Genomic DNA, 20,621 nt, shown 5'->3' with positions numbered 1-20,621 from the left:
CCAAAGAAATTGTAGATAATGTATTTGACATCCAGCAATGAAAGAATGGCCTCAATCGTGCCTAAGAAAGGAGTTTCTTTTGAAGATGACTGAATGTTGAAGATATCAGAATCAGTGATATAAACTGTGGCACCTGCAGCATGATGGGATCAAATGAATTTACTGGATGTGTTAAGCCGTATATAACTTTTGCATCTTCAGCCTCAAATGTTCCTGATGGAAGAAGAAAACAAAAGAATGATAAACAATCAAATTCTAAAGTATATGTATTTTTGCCACACTGACTAAACAAGACAGAGAACACTTTCTGGTACTTACCAAATATCCTGTCCCAGATAATGAGTGTGCCACCATAATTTTTGTCAATGCAGTAAGGATTTCTACCTATAATCAAAATAAATTATGAGACAAGTAATAGGATAAAGAAGAATACTAGGAACTGAATTATAAAGGAAAATCATAATTTGTATTACTTTATAATTTAAAAATAAAAGATAGCTAACCCATCACTCCTCATACTTCTATATATATTTGTTTTTTCCTTAATAGCCTTATTGCTCTCTTCCTATTCAGATTCAAACATATAAATATGTCATGCCCAAAATTTCTGTGAAATTGGGAGCGTAAAATCAGGTCAAAATATATTTATTAAAGACAAACTAAAAAGCAAACAAAAATTATTCCACCAGTTTATTCCTAAGAAAATGTATGCTAACTACATATATGTGTAGTCATCTCATTAATATCTGTCAGGTGTCTCTGTCCTCTATGTTGTATGTCTGATCCTGCACTATTAATTTCAGTGTGAGGAAAACTGATCCTTCTTCATTTTCTAGGGAATGTGTTTCTATATGAGTAATCCTCTCGAAGTTATGAGAGAAGAAACTTTCTAAACACATCCCTAAGTTCGTGGAGATAGTCTAGAGCAACTGTACAGTTCCTGATCAGCTCCATAATGATACCGCTAAATTCCAGTCAGGATGAGAGCATTAGTTCAGACTTACAGCTGAGCAAGTAAGAGCAGAATAAGGATCCCTAAGGATTACCAGAAGTAGGGCAAATTTTAAGGACTACACACTTACAGCACCACCACTGTGGATGCAGTGATTCTGAGAATACAATAAGGATTAGTAACATCTTCTGTACATGTAACTCCATTTTAGCCTGTTTCAAAGTTTTCTTCCATTCCCCTATTTTTTTTTTTTTAACTTACTATCTCTGCAGACTGAATGAGCTAAGGACATATGTGAAATCCACTTCTGTTTCTCAGATATGTTCATGACATTTTTTAGAACGCAGTGCAGTAATTAATACCATTTACATATGCAGTACAGTCTTGAAGGTCTCTGAAAACTGATAAAAAATCAATCATCATGCACTTCTGTGAAGTGAGATTTACCAATAATTCAAACAAGTGAAATCAAATTCCACTAAAATATTTAAAACTTCTTCTAAAACCTAGCCATGTTTTTCACATATACAGTGCTTGAATTTGAGTGCAAAAGTGTGCTTGTTGGCGATTGAGTAGTCAGGGAAGGAAGAGATATTTTTCTATCTCTCTTCATACTTAAAAACATTGAATTTTTTTGCCCAGAGTCTTCAAATTATTTCATGTTATCCAGACTTAATTTCTTCTCAATAATTAATAATAATAAACATAAAAAAATTAAATTAAGAATATGTTCTGAATATATTTTTTAAAAAACTGAAATTTCTAACTGAACAAGGTCCACTTCTGAAGTAAAGGTCAAAATTAAAATCTTTCTGTAAAACTGATTTTACAGTACAATTTTACTATATTGCTATTACTATACAAATAGTGACCCTGAGAAATAAAATAGGAATAAAGGTTCCACTTTTATCTTACCATGATGAACTCTGTGATGACTGGGAGTATTAAGTACCCATTCCAGAGGCCCAAGTTTGGTGATAACCTTAAAAAATCGAATGTTTCAATGAACTTGAAAATACTGCATAAGACCAAGAAGAAGTAGGGAAATGAAAAGGAAGAAAAGTTAAAGAGAGGAAGTTTATCTTCTGGAGAACTACATAAAAAGAAAGAAGTGCAATATTTTTTTTCTGAATCATTTCACTGTATTACATTTACAAAAAATTTTCATAAAAAATATTAAAAAACAAATTATAAACTAAATTTCTGTTTTATCTGGAAGCTAATTTCTTTTGATCTAGAAGCAATTTATTTTTCTTATGGTTTTTATCAGTATTCCTTGAGAATCTTTGAGAGAATTGGCAGTCATAAACTGATAATAAGATGGAATCTGACAGAAATTTTTGTCCCAGTGTACTAAGCACTGCTGAAGCCGCACCTTAAGTACTGTGTTCAGTTTTGGGCCTCTCACCTTCAAGAAAAAACATTGAGGAGGTGAAGCATGTCCAGAGAAGGCCAATGGAGATGTTGAAGAACAATTTTTTTGTCAGAAAAGGCTGACAAATTAGGTTCGCATCAGCAGGGCTTCTGCTAAATTAGGTACTACTCTCAACTACTACAAAATTAGAGGAAAGCCAGAAGTGACTTCAAATTTGCTGCTTTGGTTAGCTCAACAGAAGTGTGTGGACACCTGAACACAGCAATCATTCTTTAATCCCAAACACAAATCCATCTGTCACAAATTGATGCAGTCACTAGATGACCAAAAAGGACATCTATTCACAATATATTCTGAAATTATATCCACTCACCATGTCAGATTATGGCCATAATGTCTTGCAATTAAAAGGGAGCAGGGTACATTAAAGGCGCTAAATAAAAATGCTTTTATCTTAAGAAACAAATCCAAGAATCTGTAATTCTTTTCCTTTTAGAGAATTTAATTAGTAAATTTAATACTCATACTGCCAAAAGGAGTGATCTGTAGTATGATAATAGAGATAAGATAATAATGTCAATAAAACCTCAAATATTTAGAGGAGCAGTCATTACTCATGAGAGCAGGTTCATTCCTCTAAAAAGGATTTTCATTCCTTTAAGGTTTATAGAATAAAGTCCTGAAATATGGCAGTTCCATGTCTCTTTAATTTACAGTTCTGCAAGTGCAAGTAGATTTAGATCTAAAAAGCAGACTTGGGATATTCCTCAGATGTATTTCAATTATTATGAGTCAGGAAAATATAATAAAAGGAAAAAATAAGGGTTTTTTTTTCATTTTTTCTCTTCAACAACAGCAAAAGAAACATCTTCTTAATTGGTTAAGTAGAGAATTTCTGTAATTAAAGGAGTATAGATATACGAAAATTATTCATGTACAGAGAACTGTAATATTTGGATCATCTTTCTCAAAATCCTGCTCACACTTGACAGGAAAAATAGAATCCTAAGACAAGTTTGTTTTGTTTCATTTAACTCAGAAGCCAAGGACAACATAAGCAGGATCAGTTCTCCCTCAAAATAAGTTCAAGTCTGAAAAGACCACCTAAAGGTAAGAAACGATCCATCATTTGTGCTAGTTTCATTTTCTGCCTTTCTCAAGCAGAACATCCCACTGTTTTAAGATATGTGAGATGTGACCATTAAATTAATTTAATCTGAGACAAATGTTTTGAATTGAACTGCAGCCCAGCACCAGAGAGAGCACTGATGTATCTAATAGACCACAACTAACTTTGATCCAGTTGGTTTTAATATATTTTTAGCTCAGTATTTAAACAGCTTTTGTAAAAATAAACCAAGTATGCACTAGGAGAGCAGGGAATCAGTAAGGATTAGCAGTCTTCACCTTTATCCTACAGGTGGATTATAAAAATGTCCTCATAATGAATGCCTTCAGATCTTAATATCCAGCTGGTTGAATAAAAATTTTAAAACTAAAATTCATCCTTTTGAAAGTCTAGATTGTACATCCTTAAGGTAAAAACAGAATTTTTGTCTTGGGATTCTCTAAGGACTTCAGCGTAAAATTTATATAAATTTATATATAAAACTTTAAATATTTTTTTCTGACTAATAGTAATGAAAGTATTTTCTTTGGATATCAAAACTGCTCTCATCCTTTAAAACAGTCTTTCTTGAGTGATGACATTTAAAAATCTACTGAAATATCTTCCTCATGACATAATTAGAGATTGATACCCAAGCCTACTTTGATTCATTACTCACTCAAGGTGACCCCCATTGCAAAGACATTTTAGCCCCATTCTGACGAATATGTCATCTGAGATAACAATTATAACCACATGACTGTGAAGCTACGAATTCTGTACCTGATGAAGCAAAAATCTATTATGTTGACATTAGCAACCCATAAATCAATGTTTTGTCTAAAACACATAAAAATATTTTTCCACCAGCTAGACAAAATAGTACAGGGTGCTATTTCTAGAAACTTCCTTTGCCATCAGTAAGTTTACTTGTAGATATTAAGCTCATTCCTAAAAAACAAAAATAAAACAAACAAAAAAAAAATAAACAACTGTTGTCAGAGGAAAAATTTTGGTGCCGAAAAATTTATAAACGCATAAATGCTATAAATACAACCATATATCTGTTTGCAAATAACAGAAATATATCATCACTAAAAAGCTGAATTTTGAAGGGTTTTGCAGCAATTACCTGGCAAAACACATTGCTCTTGTTTAAATTTATTTAATTTTTCTATATTCTGCCATCTTAACTGGGGCAAAACTCCTACAAGCAGATTTTTCACCAAAGTAAATTGGATAGGATGGTAAGACAATTTTTTCCAGACAAGATTCTGACATGGTCATGTCAAGCTGACAGGAACTTACTGCAGTCATACTGAAATAAATGAATTTTGTAAGAACTGACTCATAACAAAATTTAAAGTGGTGTAGCAACAGCCCTGATTCAAAAGAATATCCAGAGAGAAGAAAGGCAGTGGCGGGTATTCCATCTACCCACCTACTTTTCATCTGTCAGTCTATCCTCATTTCTGTGTCTTTATAATGTCCAGACATTTTCCTTGGAGAATGGCAATTTCAAAGGAGCTCATAAGCATTCCTTGTAGCAGTAACCTGACTTACACTGCAGTTACAACCAGTCACTAAAGCACACAGACCGCTAGGTTTCAGCCATTCAGACAGAAAACTATTTTCAGTTTACAATATCATTGTATTCAATTTGGTTTCTTAGAGTAAGAGCTTTCACAATGTTCACATATCAGGAAAAAAAATAAACTTTTTAAAGAACACCAAATAAATGTGATAAGAAGATTAGATTAGTTTTTGTTGCTTGTAATTGGGATTTTTATTTTAGAAAATCTGCTACTTTAATTTTTGTATCTGACCTTTTTATTGGAAAGTATTCTAAAAAATAAAAAAAAAATAGTTGAAATGTCATTGTTCAATAACCATACCATCAGTACTTGAAACCTTACTTCATATTACTCAAAAGAAACAAGTGTGCTTATGAACATAAAATATTCTATAAATCACCACCCTAAAGTGATTTGGGGAATACAGAAAAGTAGCTACTGATCTCCTAAAAGTTGAAATACCCCAACTGTTGCTCAACAATAACCTTATCTGTATTTTGACCAATATGACTGGGGGTTTACATTTGTGTTTGTTTCCCTGATACAGACACCTACTGTTCTAAATCAGCCATTTTTTCCTTTCTCAATTAACACATCATGTGCACCTAAACTCCCATGCCAGTGACCCATGGATGAACTGCAACTTTCCAACAAAACTCTTTTCCTGTTTTCTTTATTTTTTAACATCCCATTGCCATAAAAATAATTTTTCACTTGTCTAACAATGGACTTTGCCTTACAAATAGACTCAATAATCTACCTGCAAACCAAATATGTAGGCATCTCATACAGGTTATATACATTATAGGTTATAAAAGTTTTGTCCACAAAATATGTATTCTTTCTTTCTTTTCTTTAAAAACCAATGTATTTCCTCTGTTATACTTGGGTATCACTAAACAATAAAGCAGAATTACTGACAATAATTGAAGCAACTCCAAAACCAGTATAATAAATAAGGTATGATTAGAAATATTTTTCATACATTACTGAATAAAACATCTTGGAGCTGAAATCTTCAAATATAATGAGAACTAAATGTTTTTTTTTCTACAATAGTCATTCCTATATATTAAGATGTTTCCTTTGTGACAGCAATCCCTCGCCTAAAGGGAAAGAACATTATGCAGTATCTCTTGTGGCATGTAAGCACCTCCATCTGCGGTCTCAGAGTTTGTCAGCACCAAGGGAAATCTTTATTGCCTGGTACCTGCACCACTTCAATGTAGTTCTTGTTTAAGTAATGAGAAAAAATCGTGACATGAAATCCAAGGGAAACTTTACATCTTGTGTAACAACTCCTCCTGTCACCACTACCACATGAATCTTTACTTAGCTCTGTTTCAATGTCAGTGTTAGGAAGGAATGTCAACCAAGCAAAGCAGGCAACCTTACAGTAAAACCATTCGCATATAAAAACTTCTGGGTTGATTTTTTTTTCCTTTGAGCATAAGGAAAGCTGTCTGTAGCACAGCACTACTTTCAATATTATAGTGTTACTGATCTGCAGGACAGGAGAGGGTAAATTCATCCCTGGAGCATCACTAAGGAGCACTCTGAACTTAACTTTGGGCTTTCTGTTAGACTAGTTGGTAGTAAAACACATATTACAAGTCATTTCCTCATCAAAATCAAGATAAGATTCTTATTCCTGGTATATAAATCTGTATTTCAGACAGTCTGCTGGGGAAATTTTAAAATATGACCTTAATTACATTCCCCAGTAGAGCTGCTGTGTTAATTCAGGACAACACACCCATGTATTTATACAGATGGCTCTGGTGATCAGATTTGCCATGTAAAATCTCTACAGGGAAGCTGAGGAAAGGCAGAACTCCTAGGATATGTGCTCGTCTGCCAGTTTCACACTTTGAAATCCTTGGCAAACGCTGATCTATATACCGCCAACTGTTTTCCTATCTGATGAGGCAGTTTTCTACTCCAGTAAGCATGTAAAATGGATATAGCTGAATTTCCACACTGAGGAGTGAAAAAACAATATTTATAGTTTAGAAATAAAACAAGTGAAAGGAATCAGGCCTGTTGCGATCTTAAAGAGTTTCATAGAGGGTAAACTTCTGATAAATCTGGATCGTAGGAATGGGAGGTGAAAGCCTAGTTTTAATGGACAGTCTGGTTTCGGGTATACTTATATAATAAACAAGCAGACTTAAGAAATGTATCTATAATAAATTATCTTGAAGGCAGGCTGTTGTCAATTTTCATTGTTTTACACCTCATCCAGGAGGTAAGGTTTGAATCAAATTGGCATCTTACATGAATATTTAACTGTTTCAACAAGTGGATGCAACCTATTTGTTTTCTTTATAGGTCCAATTAAGCCTTGTGGGAAAGGTGAGCACATATAGGAAATTTCAATCAAATTTTCCACTAAAAATGAAAAAAATTACAGTAATTGATTGGTTTAATTACAGCATTACAAATAGCAGAGCATGAAGCAAGTCACACATTCAGTCATATATCAAGTTAAGCATTTTAAACAAACTCCAGGAGAAAAATTGCTATACAATTTCAGTATTTTTCAGCAGCCTGACAAATACATTCTGGCAATTACAGAAAAAAAAACCCAAAAGTCATAAATCAGTATGCCAGTCCTGAAATAAACTAAAATATAGCCAAGTGAGGCTCTTCATCTTCCTTTCTAAACAGATCAAAAAATAGTCAGCAGCCAATATTTTGTGATTTGAACAAAGGATCCTTCAAATTTTCTGTTGGCCCTGAAGCTATAACTAATTTAAATATTCTTAATGAGTACAAGCTATAAGAAAAACTCAAGATCATTACGTGTAATATGTTAAGTTGGAAAAAGAGAGGTTTTTTTACAAAGAACAGTATCTCTAACATTATTAATGTGGCCTTTCATTATAACATTAAATGTATTTGGTAAATCAGTTGTTTAGATTACTTTTCCAGGATGCAGAATGTACTGAACTGTGTTACATTTTTAAGCAGCTGACTTCACTTTTATCTTGATAATTCTCCAGGGACATAATAGACAGAAGCAACCAAAATAAAATTCTTTAAGTACAATGTTTAGTTTCAAGGTTTCTGCAGGCAGATTAGCCATAGTCAGGCCCACTGTTGCTGAAGTAAACATTTCACAGCTGAAGTAAAAATGTCACAGCTGTCACTTTGCAAAAAGTCTTTGGTGCAAGGAACAGAAGCCAACACTCAAACTCAAGGACTTAATTATTAGGATCCAAATTGAATTTACTGATTATGTTCTCGTCCCATAAACTTTTTATTTTTGGCCTCACTAGTGATTCAGCTTCAACAGGGATAGGGGAGGAGTCTTCTGTCTGGATGGCTGCCCATCAAATACAAACCACCAACATAACCCTATTATCATGGAACAGCCACTTGTGAATGAAAAAGATAATGGCTCCTGTACTGCATGCTGAATTCAGAGCTACTGGGTGCACAGCATAGTTAAAATAGGAGTTCATGCACAGTTAAAATAGGAGTTCATACACAATTAAAATAGGAGGCTAATCTTGACGCTACTGAAGTGTAGCACTGGCATTCTGAATGAACACTAAACTTTTAGGTGCCAAGAAAGGAACTCCAAACTTCAGCCTATGTTTTTCCTGATTATACTGTGTTCAAGAGCAGCCTACACTTAGCAGGACAGGAACAGTGTGCTCTCTTATGTATGTTTTATTTTCTCTCTCTTTTGTTATTCTTTTTATTTAAAACAAAAAGCAGAGTTATATGCCTTATATATATAGAAAGACAATACTTTTCTCCCCTCATGGGGCAAGTGAAACATGGAAAACTGGAACATACTTTACAGTTATTGCAAGTATTTGTGTTTAATGATAGTGTTGTCAGCTTTGCTCTTTTCTGCATTCTGGCAAGTGCACTGATGACAAGACTTTGATCCTACAGGTTGGTCAGAAAATCTAATAAGCCATTTTGGCAGACAGGCTGGATCGAAGCAGTGAGATCTCTTTGTTTCTTGGAATCATGCTTAAGTTTTAATGTCTCTATTGCATATATAGCCTATCTTGACATACAGAGTCACTGTCTGCATGAAAGGAAGAATGTTTATCTTCCCAGTGTTTTTTGAATTTGTTCTCTTTCTCTCCAGAGTAAGCATGTGATCTGAGAGTTTGCAGCAGACAAATAATGAATTTAAGAATGATAAAAGCATCAGCTATCAGGAATGGTGCAAGAATTTTCTTTTGTAAATAGAAGTTTGGTTCTTTATGCAAATCAGAAAATAATTCTTTCCTTATTGTTTTTAAAGTAATTTCTTGGATCTTTGTTACAGTGAGAAAGTACGCAACAGGCTGTCAGATGATGTCGCCTGCTTCTAGGAATTCCAGTTAAATCATCATGTCGTTGAATGTTCACTGACACAATCTCTAACATCAGACTAAGAGAATGCCTGTAATCACCTCTAATTACCTTCATAACTTTGAACTTTTAGAAAAGTCTTCTGAATGGTTAAGGTTTAAGATTCCTTGTAACCTGACAGGGACAGATGTGTGTATTTCTAATTTGAAAGGGAACATCAGACAGCTGTTTCTATTTTTGGCTTACATGGCCATATTAAAGGAGACAAATTCATTATTTCAGTAAATGAAGCAATGTACTAGAATGAAGAAAAACAAAAGTTTTCTTGGCATATGGTATTTGAATTCCAAGTGACCTTCTAGAATCAAATTCAAGAGATACTGCAGTTTCACAATGCTACTCAATAAACTGGATTATTACTGATTTCACCTTTTACTGATGATATTTTAGATTAAGAAAAAAAACAACAAAAAACTCCGCAACAAACACAAACCAAAACACCAGCAGCAAACCAAAAGCCAAACGACATCTCTTATCTGACCAGAAAATCAGCTCAGTCCACCATACTGTTTCCACTGTGATCCATTAAATACCACCTGTATGTCGTGATTTTGCAAACACTTTCATGCGTTAAATTTTACTCATATCTTATTGACTCTGTAGGAAATATTCACAGTCCAGTAAAAATAAATATATGACTATGTAAACCAGGTGCAGAGATATTTTACTTCCCAACAAAGCATCTCCTTTTTTATCTACAAACTACTCAATCCTTTCCCTCTTTACCAAAACCTTCCTTCAACTCCACAAATCAACCACAAGAATAAAACTATCTTCTTTCCAATACAAACACTAAAACACTCAAGTAAGTTTTGTAATAGTCAAATAAGTTTTGTTAAAATGCTTTTTAAATTGAAAGTCTTATTTCTTGAACAAATTTACTTTTCAGTTTTGAGAAATGGATTAAAAAACTACTGCAAGTACATGAAATAGATGAAAAGACTTAGTAGCATTTTTTTTTAATCCTGAAATCCTTTCTTATTTATTTAAATGAGACTAAAGCACACAATGCAGAGAAAATAGGTCCAGGAAAATTGAAAAATAAAATTTGCTAAGAAATAGACCAATCTCAATTCTTGGGACCTGGAAATTAAAAACTGAGTACTTTATCTATTGTTTCATGCTGTCATTTATCACATTGTCCTAATTATGATTCTTTCATCCAATTCTTTCACCATCCAATAGATTTTTGTCTCAAATAGCTTCTGCTTAAGAAGACAAATATGTCCTCTAGAGTTTCAAGAACAGCTTTCACTATTGATACAATGGTAATCACAGGTGTACTGCTACTTAGAAGATGTATGCTTTTATGTACTTTTCTTAACTTTACCTGGATCCTCAATCTACTTGTTTAATTTCCTTATAGGAAAATAAAGTCAAAACAATTTTTTTTTTCCTGAATCTAGCCATCTTTCTAGGTATGATCTGATTGATGCAAGAATTTAAGGGCTGGGCCACAAGAGCTCACCTGAACTCAGGATGCCCAGATGGGCTGTGCAGGGCATGAATGCATGAAGAATTCCCAATTTCTCTCTTTCAAAGCTTTTAATTAAAGAAAACTGAGCAGAAGCTAAAGGCAAAAGAAAGACAAAAAATTATACCAGTACATACTGTGCATAAGTGAAAAATATCCTTTTGACAAATACCATACACTTCCTAAGCAAGTTTCAGTTTTACTAATGGGTGTTTTCTGATAAAAACAATTGGATTTTTCCATATATCTGTAGCAATTTTATGCCTCTCTTTCCAGGCTGCATGAGGTGTTGCTAAAATTATTCCCATTCCTCACCTGTTTTCACCCATGTTACTCCTGGTTAATAGTTGTGGCTCACCTTTTTCTGCTCCCAGAACTGGATGAGGTAGAAAGACTTATATAAGGTGAAAAGAGATGCCTTAAAAAACCTGACTTCTGTGAGTATGCTAAAGGGCAGGTCATATTCTTTCCTTAAATTAGAAAACTAAACAGAAACCAATACATGTCAAAGATCAAATACGGAAGGAATAATCTGCTGCTGCAATTACTACCATCAGGGATTGGATCAGTTGATACTTTCTAAATACAGTTTGACATCTCATAAAAATTACAGCTAAACCAACAGAAACTAATTTCTGTTTTTCACAGGTGTCTATCAGGTTATAAACACACCTAACTTATTGGTTGTAATAAATGCATAATGGAAGGATATAGTTTAATATAAGCCATAGACCTTCTGAATCACCTGTGAAAATAAACTGAAATTGAGTATTTCTGTCTGTCAGTAACAGTCCTGAAACATTTTGTGGCTTTTGAAAAATTAGTTTTTTAGTGCCCTTTGACTGAAGCATTTTTTTTTTTACTTCCCTTATGATCTAGATGAGAATGGTCTATGTGGTCATAGAAACATTTCTCCCAGACTATTCAGGAGAAGATCTGACTCATTCAATTGACCTGAGCATACTGCAGAACAAAAAATTCTTTTTTTTTTCTTGATTTATTGAGATCACAGAACTATAGAATCATTTAGATTGGAAAAGAACTTAAAGATCATCAAGTCCAATAGTTAACCTATCACCATCAAATGTTTTCCTCGGTGGTTTTTTTAGGGTTGATCTTTCTTTTTTTCATTCTTCATTGAAATAAATTATTAGGAGTTTATTTCAGTGCTTTGGTGCTACTTAGAGATTTACTTTAAATTCTTGAAAAAATCCTGATATAACTTTAAATTGTCGTGTACATGGTGCAATATTCATAGAATCATTAAGGTTGGAAGAGACCTACAAGGCCATCAACTCCTACCTTTGACTAAACACCATCATATCACTAAACAATAGTACTGTCATGTCCAGTCATGTCTTGAACATTTCCAGTTATGGTGGCCACCATTTCCCTGGGAAGCCCATTCCAATGCTTAACGACACTTTCAATTAATACATTTTTCATGGTGTTCAACCTGAATCTCCTCTAGCACAGCTTGAGGCCATTTCCTCTGGTTCTGCCACTGGTTGCCCTGGAGAAGAAAATGGCCCTCACGTGGCTGCAGCTTCCTTTCAGGCAGTTCTGAAGAGTGATAAGGCCCCCCTGAGCCTCCTCTTCTCTAGGTTAAACACTCCCAGTTCCCTCAATCGCTCACTCTCGTAAGACTTGTGCTCCAGACTCTTCACCAGCTCCATTATCCTTCTCTGGATACACTTCATTCAGCACCTCAGTGTCTTGTAGTGAGGGGTGCAGAACTAAACTCAAGATTCAAGGTGTGACCTCATCAGTGCCAAGCACAGGGGCACAATCATTGCACTAATCCTGCTGGCCACACTATCGCTGATACAGGCCTTTGGCCCTCATGGCCACCTGGGCACACACACTGGCTCATGTCCAGCTGCTGTCAACCAGCACCCCCATATTCTTCTCTGCTTGGCTGCTTTCCAGCCACTCTTCCTCCAGCCTGCAGCCCTCCATGGGATTGTTGTGATCAAAATGCAAGACCTGGCACTTGGCTTGAATCTCATATCTCTTCTCTTGGCCCACTGATCCAGGATACAGTGAAAAAAAAAAATTAGTCAAACACAAATGCATTACATAAGTCACAAAGTTGTATTTTCATTGTAGCATACACAACTTGATTAATTTCAGCCACGCCTTTCCTGTATCAATAGTCCATTCTAATAATAACAACAGTAAAAGAATCCAGCACCACAATAATAGTATAATTTTTATATAAGATTTTTAGTGCTTAAAATGCTGCACTATTCTATATAAAATGACAAAAACTAATGCACACCAAGCATGTAGGAAATACAGAAGTCTAAATGAGGTAGAATGAATGTGTGCTTTTGATCTTTATTATACTGTAGTCACAAGAATATATGAGTCACTTGAGTTAAAATAAAATAGACCATGTCTGATCTGCTGGTAGTAAAGCCAGACAAAAACTGGCATAAATAATGAGACCAGTCAAAATTATAACACAGAAACCATCTCTTAATATTGTTTGAAACAACACTGGACACGTATAAAATTTAAGTATAGGAAAATATCAGGGATTGTATTTGGCTATAAACTTTTGGTCTAGGCTGAAACATGGCAAAGAAAGTTTCAGCACAGCATGGTTATTCTTTTGTAATTACTGAATTCAATTTAAATTACTCTCAAAACAAAACATCTTCCCTCACAAATTTTCATGTAGTTAAATTCCTTCTTATTACTTAAATAGTAAGTAATTTTCTTTCTTCTATAAAAACAATAAATTCTGCATGTTCTTTCCTTTTCAGTCCTATGTAAAAAACACCAAAACCATCTATTAAAGGGATTTTTTTTTTTCCTTTGTATCTTACTAGATTTTATTTCTCTTAAAGAGAAAGATGTGCAATCAAAAATCATGAAGTGACAATTTTCAGACATCTTTGACTAGTAAATGTGGGGCTAAACTATATCTCAGGAAATTGATACTGATGAAAAGCAATAGAAATGGGGGGTGGAAATATTAATTGCTCCTTCATTTTAGAAGCAAACTATGCTATTACTCTAACATTACACTGGTAGAATGGAAATAATGAAGTGTATCTCCCCTCAACCCCTAATGACATGTAACAGCAGCCTCCATGGGCTCCCAGAGGATGCCAGTGCTGCTGGGGGATGATAAATACCTGCTCTCAGAGCAAGGGCTAGCAGCACTTACTGAGACAGGATGCTGTTTGTTATAGAAGCCCAGGCTACAGCCCTGAACAAACTTTGTATGCTAGTAAAGTGACAGAAACAGATTCCTGAAGAAAGCATTTTCATATTAATATAATTTGCATAAGATAATTAGGATCATTAAAATTCAGAAAAGGACCGTTAGGAAAAAAAAGAGTAGCAATAGCTTTAAAGAGTTAAATTGTAATAGCTCTTGCAAAGAAAACCCAACAAAATGGTAAAGCATCATATTAATTTCACCAAAATATAGGGTAACGTAAACCTGAATGGCTGATACCATTACCCTTCCTTTCCTTACTTTTTTTCTGTCAATGCCTTGCCCTTGAGAGCAGGAAATCTGCTAATACATGGTGTAACCCTATTTCTATTTCGACGTAATTTTTGACCTTAGAGCATGACTTCAACATATTTCAACCGATTTCAGCTGTGCTATAAAATCAACAATATCAACATTAAGAATAACTTCCCTTGTAAGCAAAGTTCTATGAGTGGATCAACTGGATTAATACAAAAGATCCATTGTTTTTCTACCAGCACAATAATTTAATAGCAAGGAGTGCTTATCTTTTCATTGAGACTGAAATTCATTCTTGTTTAGACTAGTGTCTAAACTTGGCACATTGCACATATGCTATGGAAATTCCTTTTAAGCCCTATGAAGGATTTAGCACTTTAGAGGGATGTAGGCAATTCATAAGCCTCTAAAGTTCACTTTAGAAACTTTAGACGTGCACTGTGGCACCAGTGCTGCGATTCACTATGTTACTGCTACACAGCAGAATGCTAGAAACCTTTCAGCCAAGGAAGAGTTGGCTTCAAACACCAGAGAAGACATAGATAAGGTACATCAGAATTTCTTTTAGTGGCAAAGCACACTAAAACTAATTTGTAGAACCTAAAGCATGGTCAAAGAAACTCTACTACCATATGAGGCCTAGTGTCCATTTGGTATAGTTACAAAAAGTGCTTGAATTTTTAAAAAATATTTTAAAAAGCTTAAATGTTTATTGCTTCAGTTTATGCCACTTCTAGCGATTTTTTTAATTCTTTTTTAACGAAATACACAGAAAAGATAAAAGAAAAATCTGCAATTTAAACAACATAATCACCTAAAATAGCATATCAAGAAAATAAAATTCCTTTCCCAAAGAACTGTTCTATATATTGCATCATGAAATTAGAGAGGAAAAGGCATCTCTCTGGGCAGAATAAACAGAGGAGTAAGTGTAATAGAAATAATTACCCCACATCCCACCTGGGGCTACTGAGAAATATACTACTGACATATAACATAAAGAACCTTTAAATACCTCTATTGTAATGCAAGGAAGAGGGAAAAGGCTTTTGAACTACCTGAGAAGAGCGGGAAACTTCTTGCTAATTACAGTGTGCAATTAACCATGTATGTATGTAAACTAAATATGGTCTATGCACTAACAAAACAGAAATTGTGTAGTCATAAACAAACAGCCATCAGACAACAACGGAGCATTTTTCATCTGAGAATTACTTGAATTAAGAAAGAAACAATATCTGACTTCAGTTGCAACTCTACATGATCTTTAAGAAGTACTGGCTTTTGGGTATTTTTTCCTAAAATATTTATCTTAGAAATGAAATCAGTTTCAGTATCTGCCAAAAATGTTTAATAAGCTGCAAGATAGGAAAATACAACATTAAAATGGCAAAAAGTTTTGATTCCTTACAGTTACTTTTTTTTTTCTAAATCTAATTGGGACCAACTGGCCTCATTGCTTCTTATAAACTTAGCAATATATATTCAGAAAAAGGAATAAAAATGAACAGATGTTTCTCCTTAAAGAAGTCAGACGAAGATTTTTCTTACACAATAAATCAGCTGCTAGTGGATTTCCAAGACACTGCTCCAGGCTAACTGTTTAGGTATGGCTTAAAAACCTGGTTTACCTCTGTATGTATCCAAAACTGATAAAGCAGATTAAACTGTAAATGAACAGCAAACACAGAAGGGGGAATGAAAAGAGCCATGGGCAAGTTGAACATCTGAAAAATGAGAGAGAAAACATACATTAGACATATAATTCTAAACTCATGATGATATAATGAAGTACTTATCAGGAGCTCAAAGCACTGCACAATATACTTGCTTGTTGTAATACATCCATAATGCAGACATTACACAGCATAAATAGTGATTATTATGTTACTACTAGATGTGCTATAGCAAATGAGACATAAATTGATCCAAAAGTGATTTCCCACAAGCCAAACTGGGCAAGTAGAAAATTCAGCTTAAGAACTCATGAATTCTGGTGTTAGATGCTTATACTGTGTACCATATGGAGCAGGCAGCAACATCGCCTTGACATTAAGGGTTCCCATAAAGGGAAAGAATTATCACAGATTATTCAAGGTGTGAATTTATAACACTATAGTTTTTCCATCCAAACTCCCAACATAAGCACCATGAGAGTAGGGAAGTTTACTTGGCTTTCCAAGTTAATTGTAATTCTCACCTTAACTTCCTCCTGGCATCTCCCATAAAGTCACAATATATTGCTAAGTCCTAAAAATAATGCTAGCATGAAAAAAGTATCAGAAAACTGCTTACTTGGGAAACCCTGGTATCTTAGATACAGATGAAGTCCTAGGAATTTCACAATTAATTGCTTAACTGGCTGAGCACTAGAATAAAACTTCTAAGACCTTTATATGTTAAAAGTCAGTCTGATTTCTTCAGAAAAAGGCTTATATTTTTCTTTTCCCTTTTACCTGACATTGTGTTATATCACCTGCATTGAAAAGTTAATACTTCTCTAAAATACAGAGATTTTTCCTAAACCAAACAGTAGCAGAGCTTTCTTCAAAACTTTAAATCTCTTTAGCACTCAGGGAATATCTGTCTGGCTGACAAGAGGTCCCTGTGAAGAAGAGGAAAAATAGAAAAATCCATTTCCAAATTAGTAATGTCCTTTTCATAAAACCCAAATCTTTTAACATCCAAGAAGGCAGTCCAATAGCCATGACAAGCATCCTGGACTAGGAGTTCCTTTAGTGTAGGTCTGGACACAGCATGTAAAACCACTATTCTCACAGTTTTAGTCAGAAGGGTTGTCCAATAGATGAGAAGTCACACTAAGGCTGTGAACCAACTGCACTTCCACCCCAGTGATGTGACTGATGCTCTCAAGAAAGTCACCACAGACATATCTCACTGTGACAAACCAATGGAGGACTAGGACCTTGCAATATCAGCTTAGTCAGCTGGCTTCAACACCAGACAATGTCTGAAACACTAGGACAAAACCCTGAAGCCATTGCAGTATCACTTGGCAGGGCTCAGACAGCTGGAATTTCAAAATCTACATTTAAAGGCTTCATGGATCACAGCTGCCCCACAAATTACCTATAAGGTGTTTCTGTTTCTGTCTCGGAAGCCACTTTCCATGAAGTAAAGGAATTAAAAGGTAGTAGAGGGGGACTAAGTTTCTGTCTAATGGCATGATAACAGCAGGATTTTTTTTAAAAGGAATGGAGAGGAAATTGATTAAAAAAAACCCAAAAAACCGAACCAGATGGTTTTCAGATTATTCATGTGGTTACAGGATTGAAAGCAGGGTTAAAAAATTATATGCTTTTTCCCTAAAAGTATCAGAAGCAATTTGGTGGTATTTACAGATGACTCAAAGGGGAAAGAAGGATCATCTTCATATTTATTTCCTAACTTACTTTTCACAAGACTACTAGGATTTCCCTGCTAAGTGGTGGGATGAAGGAAATTTTATATAAATCTATAGGTAAATTTGAAACTGTCAAAGAGAATGCTTTACTAACTGCCTAGGGTTTTCTTGCAATGTAAGCTTTATTTTGCACAGGAAGGATTTTTAAGACCATTCACAGAAGTGGAATTCATAGGGAGAAATGAAAAGTTCTCCCATACCAAGATTTGACTTTTCCTATTTGTGGTTCCACTGAAATAAGAAGAGCAATCTCAGGGGAAAAAAAAAATAAAATCATAACGTAGTTTTTTACTGGAAATACCAATTCACCAAATCAATAGATTTCATGGCAATGTACCAACTTTAACAGATTTGTAGAGGAAAAGCTTTCCTGGATCCAGAATGGAATTTCTGGTCAAAACTGCAGGAAAACTTTTATCACACTGACAGATTTTTTCTCACTTGTGGATTCAGCAGGAGATATTGGGAAAGTGCTGCAGTAGCTGATGGGAAAAGCACCCAGAGAGGGGCTGCAGAGACATTTGCATCTGGAGCTGCGACACCGCAGCTGTTGGCCCTCACGCCAAAGGCACTGCCGCTTTGGAAGGTCCATAGCCCCCTCTCCCATGTGGGCATCTCTACCTTTCTCCCTCCCATTTGTATGTAAAAGCTTATAACCACTTTCACAAAGGGCGTGCACTGAAACTCCTGAGGTTTAGCAGGAGCGCTGAGTTTCCGTGCTGGGTCTCTAGGGCCACCTGCTGATGCGGCTGCAGAGGGTCTGCAGGGCCTGGGGGCTGCAGGACAGCTGCTGACAGCAAGTTCATGTGGGCAGGAACTTGTGTGAGGACTCTGCAGGAGTTAAAGGCAAGGATAAAAACAAAAAAAATCAAAGAAGCAAACCCATTTTTTACAGATCCCAGACCTGGCAGACCCCTCAGTAGACAAGAAGTGGCTGAAAACTGTTACCTATTCCCTTTCCAGACTTGTATGCAGATATTTCCACTGCTTTTATACCAAGGCATAGTTCAACACATTATCTAAATGTACAGTCTTAAGATATCAAATTATTATGGATTTAATATTGGCAATTAAATCTTACCCGGAGAGGAAAGTTGAGAATGGTACTCAAAGCATTAAATCGTAGCTTTTCAAAGTGTACGTGCAATTCTCTCACAACTGCACCTTGACTGTTTCATCACTTATATATTCATTTATATAGCATTATCTTGCTTTAGCTTGTTGTTTTCTTCTTAAAATTAATGTAATTTTTTTTGACATCTTTTTCCCACTAAATGGACATCAAGAGTATCTCTCAATCTACACAGTAGATTTGCTTCTCTATGGCCAATGGAGAAACAGAAACACTGTGTATGCAAACAACTGAAGCACTACATATTTGGTTCCGAAGTCAGGAGTACATCTCACACCACAGATTGTCAAGCATGTTTTTCTATTCTCTTTCATTTCATATCTTTTCAATCATAGATTAACATGTTGATTTATTTATCTTACAATGTTTAACTTAAAGCACAACAGAGCTGGCAGCAGAACAGTCACATAATCCCACACCATCCACCATAAGCTTCTCACAATCTCCACAGAATTGGATGTCAAACTCATTGAACAGTACAGTACACATTGAACAAGATCAGATCACTCTCAGAGATTAACTAAGGATTTCACTGAGTTTCAGCTTCAAGGCAGATCCATCCATGGTTCTAGACAAGACTGTCAGTACAAAAAATAGCAGTTCTGTAAGAATTAGCAAGAATTGTGAGCATGCAGAGTAAGGCATTGCAGAAAGAAAATTGGCCTATGTCTGAAAAGTTCAGGGAGGAGGCAAAACAGTATTTACATTAACCATACAGTTTGGCTAATATCAAATATTTGGCAAACAAGCCCTGGCACACAAAAGCACCATGTATTCCTAGATTATTTTTTCTTTGCACAAAGCCTATGAATTTTAAACACATATGTATTATTTTCCAAGTGATACCAGTGTGGTCCTGAGGATGGTCTTCGGAATCCAAGGTGGCCAGACGTCTTGCTCTTCCGAGTATTTTATGCTCTCTGAGGTATCATCCTCAAAATCATGCCAGCAGACAAAGTTATATGCACATCCATATGTATACACAGGCTTTTTGTCTTTTTTGAATTATTGTTTTTGTTAAGCATTTGCACATATGGTCCCAATGGGTAAATGGGCAAAGGTTAAATCTTTAACACAGCAGTATTTAAAGAGGAAGCAGAGCTGTCACAGACAGACATCCCTTCCACTATTGTTCATTACAATAATTTAAATTCTAGATAATGTTGCTAACATCAGATGGTTATTTTCTTAATAAATAAACAACAAGAATCTATATAGAAGACGTCCAGAAAAAGATCTAAGAAATAGTACTGCTTCATGATTTTCAAAAGAAAATTTCCCTGGAACATAGCACTTTAATTAATTTATGGTCATGCACTTAACACACTTATGAACTAGAAACTAAGTCCATGTTCAGTTACATAAGCATAAATCCACTTCACCAAAGATAATGGAGTTATACTGGACTTGCATGGGTGAGCATACTCTCTTGGTTTTGAATCATATGCTCACAGACTGGATAGAGTGGTTGCCAAAGGACTGTGGGTTTCCTTCACTACCCGTATTATATCTCATTAGTGAATATATATTATTACATGTATGTATTTAGATATGTAAATACATTTAATATCCCTTTTGAACTCTAATTCTCAAAATTAAATTTTAAAGTTATTAATTTTGAATAACACATAACCATAGAAACTACAATCTGATTGAAAAAAACCCCAAACAAGTCAAAAGAGAACATGAGGGCTCAACTTAAGAAATCAGCA

General features: G+C 34.9%; 1 protein-coding gene across 2 annotated transcripts in view; it reads right to left on the bottom strand.

Annotated features, from left to right (window-relative positions):
* Positions 1-20,621, bottom strand: part of AGMO (alkylglycerol monooxygenase) — a 185,430-nt gene that overhangs the window by 88,141 nt on the left and 76,668 nt on the right. The window contains exons 5-8 of one of the 2 annotated variants that reach the window (XM_005518842.3): positions 15,985-16,080; positions 1,868-1,934; positions 319-384; positions 134-213 (exon numbers count right to left, since the gene is read on the bottom strand). In XM_005518842.3, coding sequence (XP_005518899.1) covers positions 134-213; positions 319-384; positions 1,868-1,934; positions 15,985-16,080 — 309 coding nt within the window. The remainder of the gene's footprint in view (positions 1-133; positions 214-318; positions 385-1,867; positions 1,935-15,984; positions 16,081-20,621) is intronic. The other variant, XM_014248437.2, reaches the window with a different exon arrangement.

The sequence above is a fragment of the Pseudopodoces humilis genome, chromosome 1 (genome assembly GCF_049639895.1).
Source record: "Pseudopodoces humilis isolate 2021_Gansu_Grassland_sample_001 chromosome 1, ASM4963989v1, whole genome shotgun sequence".
Lineage (NCBI taxonomy): Eukaryota > Metazoa > Chordata > Aves > Passeriformes > Paridae > Pseudopodoces > Pseudopodoces humilis.
Note: the sequence above shows the minus strand (reverse complement) of the source record. Positions and strands in the feature narration are given on the sequence as shown.